The 13,852-nt window shown below is 46.4% G+C and overlaps 1 protein-coding gene across 1 annotated transcript in view; it reads left to right on the top strand.

The window, feature by feature from the left end:
• Positions 1-4,598: 4,598 nt before the first annotated feature.
• The window catches only part of Hs3st3a1 (heparan sulfate-glucosamine 3-sulfotransferase 3A1), a 105,182-nt gene continuing 95,928 nt past the window's right edge, over positions 4,599-13,852 (top strand). Inside the window, exon 1 of the mRNA XM_045131648.1 lies at positions 4,599-5,944. Within this exon, the coding sequence (XP_044987583.1) occupies positions 5,364-5,944 (581 nt within the window). The 5' untranslated portion in view covers positions 4,599-5,363. The remainder of the gene's footprint in view (positions 5,945-13,852) is intronic.

Below are 13,852 nucleotides of genomic sequence, written 5' to 3' on the forward strand. Positions count from 1 at the left end.
GATGGTGCACCAGGGCCTCCAGCAGCTACAAACAAACTCCAGATATAGGCCCCATTTTTGTGCATCAGCCTTACGTAGATACTGGAGAATTGAACCCAGGTCGTTAGGCTTTGTAGGCAAGCACCTTACCTGCTGAGTGATCTCTCCAGTACCCCATACAAGTTTTTGAAAGAGAAAGAAGCAGAAATTTTGGGTGAGAGTGCCAAGATAAAAAGGAAGGTGGCTTCATACTTGGTAAGAATGGGGTATAAGGGCTGGAGAGATGGATTAGCGGTTAAGCACTTACCTATGAAGCCTAAGGACCCCAGTTTGAGGCTCGGTTCCCCAGGACTCACGTTAGCCAGATGCACAAGGGGGCGCATGCATCTGGCGTTCGTTTGCAGTGGCTAGAAGCTCTGGCGTGCCCATTCTCTCTCTCCCTTTATCTGCCTCTCTCTCTCTGTCACTCTTAAATAAATAAATAAAAATAAACAAAAAATATTTTAAAAAGAATGGGGTATAAACTAGAAAAAGAAGGAAGTAGGCTATAGCATAATGTAGAAGGTTGATGAAGTCATACCTCTGTTTCCAGAAAACGTCTCTAAGTTAGTAAATAATAGAACTACTTTCTGTAAGCTAGCATGAGAAAAATGTGCAGATTCTGTTATCATTAGCCAGTCAACAACTACTTGACCATCTCTTGTACAACATATTGGTGCTTACTGCTGTGACTCAAAATAGAGTGTCCACCTCAATCCACCAAGATTCATTTTGAAATACACCACACCCTCCAATTCTCCCTCATCAATTCCAGCAAATAACTGACTGTTACCTTGCTCCCTTTTAATGGGGGATGATGACTCAGCGTGTTTGGACTTGGTGTTAGAATCCTCTCTATGAAAGCAAAAGCAGCCAGGTGTAGTATACTCACCAACCTCCAACGGAGGTGTACACTCCTGAAAACGGCACAGTGTCTGCAAAGTGTCGCTGCTGCTTCATGCTCTCCTTGTCTGTTATTTCCACCTCCCAGCAGTACCTTCCCAGATCAACCACGTACTTCATGCCCCATGAAGTACAGGCTGTGGAAAACACAGCATGGCCTCTCGTATCTCTTGGCCTTTCCCTCACAGAATCATGCCACCCTCAGCTCTGCTCTTGATCCCTTGACTTAGTCAACATATTTTTAAAGGGAATCTCCTTCCAATAGGAAAGATACTCAGTCTTCCAAGTGGGCCAAAGTGCAGTGGCTGTGGCTCCTATGTGGGCTTGTAGTTTCAGGAGAGACACAGACATAGCCTTACTTCAACATCATGATGGGCCTTCTCTGAGAATCTGTGTCAGGAGCTTCCACCACACTCCGGGCAGGAGAAGGACACGTAAAGCATCCTTGGAGATGAGTTTGGAGTTGATGTGTGCAGGTCAGGCTGGGGAGGAGTGTGTTCTGTGTGGAAACACCATATGCCTTGAAGCAGGAAGGAAGAAGTCTTGTTCAGGAACTGACTGTGGAGTCAAAGTGTGGTAATTTGTTGCATATAATAAAGTTGTACTCTGGAAAACATGCGTGCATATTTTGTCTCGTTAGACTTATAAGCTCATAAAACCTGGTCACCTGCATGTGGGACTTGACTGTGTTCGCTTTCCCAGATCTATTTTGTCCCTTGTAGGATACAAGCTGACTTGGATATATGACAACAATGGGCTCCTTATTTATCTGACATTCATATTGGTTTGACCAGTGGAGTTCCCAGGCTGGAGGTAAAGGCAAGGATGAGGACTAGGGGCAGAAATGGGGCACTGGAGAGATGTAAAGATAGGCTTTTGGTCTACTGGGGGTGGGGAAGAAGGAAGTCTCAAGTGAAGCACTCTAAATCCTTCATGGAGAACTATCTACCACTTACCAAGCATCTATCTATCAGCAACCCCTCTCCTCTCTCTGGCATGCATGAACCCCTCTCCCTGCCTTCTTCCCCATGGAGTTGGCTTGAGCCAACTGTGTCCAAACATCAAGGTGTGCTGCTTTTCTCTGCAGCTTGTCCTTCTAGTCATGAAGCCCTCATCTTTCTCTTACTTTCCACAGGTAAGCATGGGAAACTCCTTCAGCACTATCCCAGGAGCACTGCATGATACCCAGTCTTTGTCTTCTAGAATCTGGTCCACGAGGCAGGATGCCTGAGCGATCCCAGTCTTGTGGTGAAGGCTTGAAGAATTCCTGGAGAGCAGTGGTCTTCTCAGTCTAGTTTTGGGAGGCCAAAGAAGCTGGGTTCCAGTGTCAGCACATGACAGCAGCAACGTGGCAGACACACTCACCAGCAAGCAGCAAAGGTGGGTAGGCTAATGTACTTCTTTCTTCTGTGGCCTCTTTCCATCTGAACTGCTGCCAGAAAGGCTACCTTCTGTGGAGGAATGATTTTTTTCCTTAGTTAATTCTTTCTGGAAACGCCCCCTCTCCCCCACAGACAAGAAACGTGTTCTCTTACTGGATTCCTGATTCAGTCAACAGTACACTAGAAAGCTGGGCCTGGTGGCACATGTCTTTAATCCCAGCACTCGGGATTAAAGGTAGAGGGATCTCTGTGAGTTCGAGGCCACCCTGAGACTCCATAGTGAATTCCAGGTCAGCCTTGGCTGGAGTGAGACCCTACCTCAAAAAACAAAACAAAACAAAAAACAAAAACAAAAACAAACAAAAAAGAGTACAGTAGAAATTAAGCATCACATTGTCCATCTTCCTTGGCCATTTTCTACCGCTGTAATAGAGTACCACAGGCTGGGTCAATATAAGTAACAGAAATTTATTTGTCTCATGGCTTTGGATGCTAGGAAGTACAGGAGATTGCGGCCAGCATCTTCAACACCCACGGAATGGAAATATTTATGCTTGCCCTGGAGAAGAGCAGAGGCCCGACCGCTTTCCATGTTGGAGTTACAAATCAGCATGGAGCCCATCCTTGTCCAGATGAGGAAAATTAGGCATGTTGGTAAACGTTTATGGGATAACATGCTTTCAAAACAACTTTAAAATAGTCGGTTTTGATAGCTTCCTTGGGCAGATGACACTAAAATACCTAGAGCAAAGTTTTGAAATAAACCTTAAATCAATGGTAAACTTCAGCTACTTTGCCAATATATCCAATTTTAGGACAGAGAGGGACATGGAGGCTTAGCAGTGTTTGCTGCTCATCATGGTGAAAGTCCAGACCTTTCCAGCTGCAGAATCCCCTCAGCTCTTCATTGGTTCTAGAATCAGCTCATCAACACAAAACTCCACCCAGCAGGGCACACATAGATTCCATCCTAGCACAGACTTGGAATCTCTAGGTCCCCATTTGGAAGCTGGAAAACTTCTCTGACTTTGGCTTCCCTGGTCCAACAGCGCACAGGCGGGACGAGGAGAGAGGAGCTGCCCGCTCAGCCCAGTGAATCTCTACCACCTTGACCTCTGCCTTAGGGGCCCCTAGTTAGCACCCACGGCGGGCCAGGAAACCTACGGTGCAATATACAGGGGCTGGGATGAAATGGACAGGCCACTGTCCACGTTGCCAGATTTCTGGAGAGACAGAAAATCCAGGCATACGGAACAAATAGGATTGGATTAAAAAGAAAAAAAAAAAAAAAAACGCACCTCAAGTTTCCCTGCCTTCCAACTCCTCCATGAGCCAGCAAGGCGAATCCTACCCTTCCTCTGGGGAGCGTTGGAAAAGGATACAGGGTCAGGAAGGCAAGAGAAAGAGGAAACCACTGTTTAGAAAAGGATTTTTAACTCCTTGGAGTGCCCATTCGGAAGTGTGCAGAGCGCACACACACACACACTCACACACACACACACACACACACACACACGTGTACAAGCAGGAAGTGCTCATCATCAAAAATTTGGAATTAGAGGTGCATCTTCTTTTTAATTCCAATTTCTGCCTTTGATTTATTTATTTGTATTTTTTTGACACATCTCATAAGGACTTTTTCCTCTTTTCGAGGTCTGGGGAGGGGAATTGTTATCATATAAAACAAAAATCCAAAGGGAAACCAAAGAGAAGAGAAACAAGGTCTTCGCTCCGGGCCTCTGCGCACAGTTGGGAGATAGACACGCAGTGGCTGAGAATTCTCTTGCCCAGCACAAGGGGGGCGTGGCATGCCGCGCGCTGCGAGAACCGCGGCAAACCGAACTTCCCAAGGTTCGGAGGAGAGGGCGAGGCTCAGGGCGATGGACAGGGGAGGGCCAGCGCGGAAGGAGGACCTGGGAGCAGGGGCCAGAGAGCCGGGGATGTGGGAAACCGCAAGGGCTGCCAAGGGCTAAACTGAACTGGACAGGTTTAGGAGCCCCTGGTGCAAAGTATGGCCGCCAGGGTGGAAGTCTGACCCCCGGGGATGGCTGCTCCTAGCTGTGAGCCCGACCATCCCGGGAGTCGCTGCAGCTGCCTGGGACACCCGGGGTGAGGCGTCGGTGGGGTGGGGTGGGGGCGTCGCCCGGACCCCGCCCTTTTCAGGACCCCTGGGCGGCCACCTTCCGCGGTCCCACCCCTCCCAGCCCACTGGCCCGGCCCCTGCGCCGCCGAAGCTCCGCACCCAGCCGCGCGGGTCCAAGGGGCCCTTGACGTCACCGCCAAGTTTGCGGCCCTTCGCGTCCCACGTGTGGTGGCTGCCGCCCGGGTGGCGGCGGGGGAGTGCCTGAGAGCAAGGTGCCTGCGGTTGCTGACAGGTCCCGGAGCAGCTCGGTCCCTGCACGCCGCCTCCCAGGTGGGGACCGAGGGTAGTTTGGAAACCTCGCGGAGCGCACGGAGAAGGAGTGCAGAGGCTCCGGGGGAGGGAGGAGAGTCCCACAAGGACAGAGGGACTGAAGAGGAGCTCGAGCCCAACGGAGACGACCTGACCCGGGATCCGGAGCCCAGGCGGATCAAAAGGCCAGAGGAGGCCGGAGCTGTGGACCCTGCTGGGAGTCCTAGCAAGTCCGCGGTCCCGGAGCCACGCGCGCGTCCTCCTTGGGGACTGAGCTAGAGATGCTCGCGTGCTGAGCGGAGATCCGTGCCCAGAGGCTGCTCCGGGCAGGGGCAGAGCTGCACCCCTTCTCTGCCACCAAGACCACCACCCTCTGTCGCCCTTTGGCACAGACTGTCGGGGACGTGGAGGGGGGGCGAGCTGTACCCTTGCTAGGCTCGGACTTGGGCGCCTCGGAGACCTAAGACGATGGTTTCTTAAGCACCGTCCCGCAGTTCCCTTCCCGTCCCCTTCACTCCGGCGCTCCCGCGTCACCTCCCGAGGTCGCAGGGCGCCAGGGCGATGCGGCCTCTGTCCAGCGCTCGGTCCCGCCACTCGGATGTCTGTGCATCTGACGCCGTCCGGGCCTAGCATGGCCCGAGCGCACCCCGACTTCGCCACGGGCTAGGATGGCCCCTCCGGGCCCGGCCGGCGCGCACCCCACCCCGGCCGCCGAGCCGCTGTCCCGCAGCATCTTCCGCAAATTCCTGCTCATGCTCGGCTCCCTGCTCACGTCCCTCTACGTCTTCTACTGCCTGGCCGAGCGCTGCCGAACCCTGTCCGACCCGGTCGTGGGGCTGTCGGGGGGCGGCGGCGAGGAGGCGGGAGCCCCGGGGAGCGGCGGAGTGCCGGGGAGGTGGCCCGAGGCCGCGCAGAGCCAGCGAGGGCGACCGTGGCGGCGGCGACCGCTCGGGCCGCGGGACGACGGCGATCAGGACGCGGGCGAGGGGATGCCTGCGCTGGCCGCGGGTCCGGGCGGCGGCGGCGGCTCCGGGGCTGGAAGCAGCGCGGCCGACGCTCCACCGGCCACCCTGGCCTTGCTCCTGGACGAAGGCAGCAAGCAGCTGCCGCAGGCCATCATCATCGGCGTGAAGAAGGGCGGCACGCGGGCGCTGCTGGAGTTCCTGCGCGTGCACCCCGACGTGCGCGCCGTGGGCGCCGAACCCCACTTTTTCGACCGCAGCTACCACAAGGGTCTCGACTGGTACCGGTGAGTGAGCGCTCCGAAAGGACTCGAGCCAGAGCCACAGGCCGGGGAGGGGCGGGGGACAGTCAGGAGCCGGGGCTTCTAAGCCCCGCAGACCTGGGAGAGTGTTTGGTGAACCTCAGCCATATCTCCATCCCCTAGTCCCCCTTTTAATGCTGAAGGCCAAAGGTCATCAGTAGATGTCCCTAAGTTGAGAAGACACCCCCCCCCCCGCACACACACACACACACACACACCATGGGGACCTCTCCCTTGGGGGAGGAGCATGTTGTTGAGGGGGAGGGAATTTGTTTTCCCTTGATTTTAGTTCTTGGGATTCCCTCCTCCTCAAACAGCTAGTCTACCCCTGTCTACAAATCATTGAAATCTCCCCAGTAGTTTAAAGACAAGAAAAGCAGGAAGCCTCTCCAAAAAGCTCTCTTCCAAGCTAGAAGTCTCTCCTTCTTTCATAGGGTATTTCTCCCAAGGAAACGTGTTTCTGTTTCTTCTTTATCTTTTGGGCAATTCCCTGCGGCTAACATGGCCTTCACAGAGGTATTTATTTACCTTGACCCTTTGCCAGACACTTGCCCAAGGTGGTAAGTAATATAGAGTCTTAGCGAAAGTGTCAAGTGCCAAAGAGTTTAGTAAGTTTGGATAATCCATGTCCCCAACCCCCGCGGATGCCAGCAACCCGTCACTGGACTTTACAGAACATTTCCTCGGTAATAACTTATGTTTGGGGCAAGAAATGAGTTGCTAAAGTAAATTTTGGTATTTATAGGCAAAATAACTTTTGTCTTTGGGCCGATAGAAACTTTTCTAAAGATCTTTGAACACTTAGCTTTACAAGTATGGGAGTATGTATATATATATGTTATGTACATATAGATATGTGTGTATATATAAAGATATATATAGAGAGAGAAAAGGAGTAAAAATAAAAAAGTCCACCACAGAGAGCCCTGTAAATATAGCTTAGGAAGTAAGTCTCATTTAGCATGTAAGCTTAAATTTGCCCATTTCAAATTCAGATCGCCTTTAATAACAAAATCAGCCAAAATGTAATAAATTCTTCCATTGCCTGGATTTGGCTTGCCATAAAATATTGACTTTTCCCCCTCCCCTCCAAGTTCAAGAAAAATTCATGTGGCTAGAATTTTCCATTTTATAAAGTACAGCTTGTTCATAAAATATTCATTCTCATTATCGTAACTGAAACAATATTAGAAAACTTACAATTCCGATATATTGCTAGAGCCTACTAAATGAGCCATTCATAAAACAGAAATGGACATGCTTTGACAAGTTTATTTACTTGTGGGGTCAAGCACACCCTCGGATTGGTTTCAGGAGCTGAATTTATAGGAATTCAACTCATGAGAAAAGATTTGGATCTCAAAATCAAACTCAAGCATTAAATACTTCTAAAACAGTAACTTTCCATTTGTTGAAAAGAAAAACAAACAACCTTGCCCTGATACAGAACATATATCATTTAAAATCATCAGCCACTTAAAATCTCTCCTTGTGTTTCTGTCATTTATGTTATATCCTCTGGAAAGTTCTTATAAAACTGACCTGTTGAATCTGGAAACAACAGGTCCTTCTTTTTAACACAAAGGCAGCTCTGTTTTTTTTTTTTTTTTTTTTTTTTTTATCAAGGACACAAGAAAGACGTGATTAAAGACCCTACAACTCTTATCTATAGCAGCCTGCATTCAATGCGGCCTCGAACAGTGCTCGAAGGGACATTTCTAGCCGAACATCTGAACCATGTAGGCCAATGCTGGGTTCAGAGGTACTATGAAATACACTGAAATATTTATTACTAAAACCCTTTATGTTTGTTTTGCCATATATATTTTATTTCCACAAGGTGGGATTGTTTCTTCTTATTCCAGCAACAAACATCTGAGGGCAAAGTAGGTCTCCAGACTTAGATCTTTTCTTCTGGGTAACTTTCTGAAATCATGTATAAGAAGGAAAGTTTCAAGGGAACAAGCAACACAGCTATTAAAATAATAGAGGAAGGAGAGAAAAGAAAAAATCATAAACTTAGAGGCTGATTTCTCCTTTGGAAACTAGATGCATGCTATAAAGTCAATCTCTCCTTGGATTGTTTATTTCGGCAGAGGGCTTATATAGAAAGCAATTTATGGTGGTTACAAAAATAACTGCACAGTAGACTTCATGGTTTGGTGAATTTAATTTTCTAAGTGTTAGAGCAATGTCTTTGTTTTACCATTTGCTATGTATTTTTATTGAATGCATAAATTTAAATGTAACTCAATTAAATAGAAAATTGTTATTTTAAAAATCCAACCTATGGTACCTGGTTTATGGGATTACTTAATGAAATTTCCCCATAGTACTCTTTCATCTTGCCTCTGAACTTTGATGTTTGTGAGAAAGACTGAAGATACAACCCTCTCTCTCTCTCTCTAAAAAAAAAGAAAAGAAAAAAATTAAAAGTCTTAAGAATGTCTCTCAACTATTAAGTGCATTTTAGCTACTAAAATTTAGTTAATATGCTGAATAATAAGGGATCTGGTTAGATCTTCAGTGGTCGCCCCAAATTTGCAATATAGTATTTCTACTACCACACACTTAAGACCACACACATACAAGCAGAAAGACAAAAAAAAAAAAAAAATAGAATTTGCACCCTGAAGTGAATTATGGAAGAGAAAAGTCTGTATAATATTTGTAGATTGTTATTGACATAGAAGAATCCAAAAATGTGTAGTGTTTTTTTTTCTTGTTCTCTGACTGTTTGACTGTTTGTCATAACAGTTTGCTGTGACAGTGCCCCCTACTGTCCTTACAAAGGGACAAATCTGTTGCCATTATCAAGTTTGAGCAAGTCTTTTGGAGAAAGAGTTTGGGAGTTATAAATGTCCATTAATAAGATGTTTCTATTCATTTCTCTCACTGAGGAGAAAATGAAATGTCTCACACACAGAATCTCTGGAGTAGACCAACAAATACCTCTTCTGAAAACAAGTGACATTAAAGATAATGAATTTGCGATTCAAACTCTCAAAACAGGACACACATTATTCGTATTGATTTTAAAGTGTTTTCACTCCCTCAGCAATCTCCTGGCAAGGTGTCGTCATCGTGTGGTGGTTTCTTCATGGTGATCCAGGGCACTTCGGTGGAGTTTCTGGGTCTGAGCCTCCACCCTGTTGGGATTTAGAAAGCATTCTGCATTACTTAATTTAGCAGACATGATATCAGTGCAACAAATGTCTGTGGCCTGCATGTCATGGGAAAGCAATCCTTTGCAATGAATAGGCTCCCTCCATTGTGTGTGCGTGCGTGCTGAGTTCATAAGGAAGAGTGGAAAACAGTTTCACTGGCTTCAAAATGTTGAGACCTTTACTGGAAGTCCAGAGCAATTGCCTCATTCGTTCAAGAGCAGGTGAGCCCAGAATTGAATTAGAAGGCCCCCTTCTTCCTGTTTATTATACCTGCACCAAATAAAAGGAATGCCATATTTTTGTGCAAAGGCAAAAATACCTAGTTGCAGTCACACACACATGTACACATACATACATATGTACACACATATATACATACACATGCATGCATGTATATATATATATATATGTGTGTGTGTGTGTGTGTGTGTATGTATGTATATATATATATATATATATATATATATATATATATATATATATATATATATATATTCTGTAGCCTCTGCGGGGGATTGGTCCCAGTCCTCTATAGATATCAAGCAGCTTACTTTTCTCATGTAAAATGCTCTGATACTTTCACATACCCTACACACATCCTCCTGTGTACTTTCAATCAGGTCTAGATTACTTCTAATACACAATGCGATGTGAATGCCGTGGAAGTCATTGTTATGCTCTACTGCCCTGGGAATAACGAGGAAAAAGGTCTTATACTTATTGCAGATGCAGGGGATTTTTTTCCCCTAATAATCTTTGATCTCCACTTGGGTGAATCCTGGGTACAAAACCTGTAGATTCAGAAGGAAGCCCTGTCTGTGCCTGTCTGTCCACATAAGCACATAGGCTTTTAAGTGATTTCTCTTGCATGTCAGTCTCTTATTTTGGCACAGGATAGGAAGCAGAGTTGTCCAGTCTGTAGTAACAGCATGTCTATGTCCTACATTTTAGTTCTTTTTCCTTAGCAAGTCTGGACCATTTCAGCAGAGAAGAATATCACTTTAGAAGTACAAGAAGATCAAAGATTTCTTGGAGTTTTGGAGTTAGTACTCTCCTGACTTTATTAAAATTTTAAGTTTTATGACCCCCCACATGATCATGGCCTGGTTTCTCCAGGCCATTGAAGAGGAGATTTGAACAGAGGCTTGTGGTTCAGAACTCGGCATTCATGGCAGCTGGAAGCAGCTGCAGGCTACACAGTACCTCCAAGAGCCAGTCCCCACCCTCCCGCACTGGAGCCCCTTCTGCATGAAAAGTCTGAACTGAAATTTGAGCCAATGGAGCTGCAGAGCCTGGCCACCCATGCAAGGTCATCTGGACTGAAGTCCAGAGGCTGTGGCCGCAGAGCAAGCTGAGAATGCTGGGAAGCAGGGAGGGGCAGCAGGACACTGGGGAGAGGCTGCTTTGGACCCAAGTCCAGAGACGGTGTGTGCCAGGGAGGAGGGAGTTATTTCCTCTGAGCACGTAAATCTTAGGAATTATGACTCAGCCCTGCCCACCTGTAGAGGTTGAGGGGCTTTGGGTTTGCTGAGTGTTTGAACTCTGGCCTTGTTCCCTACAACAGATTGTACCAGCAATATAAGCAAATTAGCTTACTTCCTGCATGTGTGCGCCCAGGACCAGGTCCCCAGTACCTGGGGAAGGGGCGAGATTTATAAGTAGGAGGGTTTTAGGTAGTTTTGGTGGTGGTGGCGGGGGCGGGGGGGGGGGAGGCTTCTCAGGCCTGTGGAGTATGGGGTAGGCACTGAATGGTGGCATTTCTGGCGAGTACTGGAATTGGAATACCTTGTGTATATACTTCCTTGTGATGATGAGGTTTATAATATGCGGATGCACTCTGTGTGAAAATTCAGACTGTCTACGTGGAAATCCACCACGGCATTGTGATCTTCTGCCCTTCCCTGAAAAACAAAACACTGTGGACAAAATGTGTTTGTCTCATATAAATAAATCGGTTGATTGGCCAGGGAAGAAGAATGCCAAGTCTGTATTTTAGAGGGGTCATGGGAATTAAATAAGCCCATGCAATTAATGACAACAGGAGTTAACCTTACATAGAACAGATGTTCACATCACGAAAGGGGAGTGTTGGTCGCAAAGTAAACAAATGTCCTTGATATAAACAGTTACAAAAGGGGTCTCCTCCAGCTATGGGATGCTTTTCAGCAATTGCAAATTGCAACTGCCACCAGTCCAATAAGAAGAGATCCTCCTCTACCAAGTAATTATAATTTGGCTAATAAAAAGCATTGCTTTGGACAAACCTGTTGTCTCATAGCTATAATCTCAGCACTAGAGAGGCTGAGGTAGGAGGCCCCCATGTTTGAAGCCAGCCTGGGCTAATTAGTGAAATGCTGTCCCAAATACCAAAACTAACTAAATAAATAAAATCAAGTTTAAAAACCAGAGCACCATTTCTTGGTCTGTTGGAGAATATTTTCTGCTTAAATGATGGATTCTGATTGTAACTAAAGGTCTTATGAGATAAGTGCTGATCATATGAACCCAGAAGAAATGGCCCTGAAGTAATATTTTTCTCCCTAGTCTTTGCTTTGACAAGACTGTCTTAGCAAATGCTTGTTAGCACTTCAAAACCTTTATCTCGTTTGATACAACTAAGAAATTCTGTATGGGGAATTATTCAGTTAATAAACAAACCTGCGTGAAGTCAATATTTAGGAACAAGGCAATGTTATTCACATTCTCTCCTAATTCTTGAATATTTGCATTTCTCATTCACCTGAACATTTACCATTATCCTCAGCTCACCTGAGTCCTGTATCCCATTGTGCAGTTTGTCTCCTGACAGCAAATATGCAAAAGGAAGTGGGGGTGTTTATTAATAATGTCATCAGACACATGCCAGACAGATTCCTTCAAGGGTTAGAAACAAAATTCTGGCTGATTTGAGAGGGACGTAATTTGAATGTGATGTGCAGCGCCACCTAGCGACAGAGAAGCCCGGAACCATCCTACCCCACCCCCAATTCTGGAGACTGTAAACTTCATCATCAGGGTGTATCAGTAGTCTCATTATAAAAATAATAATAATAACAATAAAAGAGGAATAAGGAGATGAAAAAGAATAAACTATTTCATGGCACTTACAGCGAGTTCGACCTGCCTAGTCCCGCTGAGCCTGCAGTTTTGCCCTGGTAGTTAGTTCATGTCTTTCAGACAGGCACTTTCATTCTTTGGAGAGAAATAAAAGAGACTTGACTTGACAATAAACCTGAAAAGCAAGATACAAATGATTAGAGGATTTATATTAGAAGTGTGTATGACTGAAAGGAATGCCATATGCCCCAGATTGCTTTTGTTAGTGTTTTGCCTCTGTTTCTGAAGGCTTCAGGATGAAAACGCTTCCAGATGATTTTATTTCAACTCCGGTAACACAGGCTCCTTCCTTCCCCTGTGTGGCACAGTCTGGAGAGGAGGATCCTGGGATTCTTAACAGGACCAGCAGCACACAGAAGCCGGTTTAACCCTTCATTTCCCTGGCGATCTGTGCACTAGCCTGCCCACCTCCTGCAGAACTTCATGGAACAGCGATCTGGGGCCAGGGTGATGGTCAGATTTATACAAAGGCAGAGGGAAGTGGGATGTTGGGGGGGGGGCATAGGAACATTAACATGGCACACATGACTTTCAGCAAGTAACCAAGTGGCCAAGGTCAGTTTGTTGGCTGCCTTGATATAATGCAATGAACATAACATTACATCTGTGAGGTCTTCTCATATGTCCATAAACCTGTGTAACCATGAGAGCGCTAAGGTAACCCAAACTGAGAGACATGCCACAACATACCTAAGCACTTCAACATGCCAAACCTTTAAGACTGACGATGGCAACTCATCCCTAATAAGTAAATGAATGCAGGGAGGGGCTTGATTTTAGCTTGGAACAACAACAACAACAAAAAAGGTACCTGTAGAAAAACTGAGGAAGTGTGAATGTTTGTAGTCAAGTTAATAAAAGTAAACTGTAGTCTGCCTTTATCTGAGGGTTCGTCTTCAGAGGTTTTGGTGACCTGTGCTCAACGACAGTCTGAAAATATTAGATGGAAAATTCCAACTTGACAATTCATACGTTTTGAATTTCATGCCTGTGTGAGTAGCAGAACAAGCCTTGGGCTGTCCCACATAGAGGGTGGCTGGTCTCTATAGCCAGCGCTACCCACTTAACAGCCACCGCACTGCTCATTCCCACTGACACTCTCTTGCCACCGCTCGCCCAGTCGTGCTACATGACAACTTAAAACATAAGGGTGGTGGTGCTGGTGACCAGGACAAGGCCTGAAGTGCTCCCTTTAAGTGTAAAGGCCAAAGTTTTCAATGTGATAAAGCCAAGAAATGTGTGCTGACATTGCTGGGATCTATGCTAAGAACAAATCTTTCCATGCAATTGTGAAGAAGGGAGGAGGAATATTTTACTGAACGTGTGTGTATCTAAATGGGGCGTAGTGCTATGCAATGTCAGGCATCCACTGGAGTACTTGAATACGTCATGGGTGAATGGGAGGGTGCTTGTTTTTGTCTTTTCTTTGCTGTTTTTTTTTTTTTTTTTTTTTTGGAAAGGCTCTCACTATGTAGCCCAGGCTGGCCTTGCATTTAAAATCCTCCTGCTTCAACCTCCCAGGTGCTGGGTTACAGGTGTGCACCACCACACCCAGTCTGTTTACCAAGACAGATTTCTTGGTTTTGATCATTATATTGTACTAGGATTA

The sequence above is a fragment of the Jaculus jaculus genome, chromosome 12 (genome assembly GCF_020740685.1).
Source record: "Jaculus jaculus isolate mJacJac1 chromosome 12, mJacJac1.mat.Y.cur, whole genome shotgun sequence".
NCBI classification, from domain to species: Eukaryota; Metazoa; Chordata; class Mammalia; order Rodentia; family Dipodidae; genus Jaculus; species Jaculus jaculus.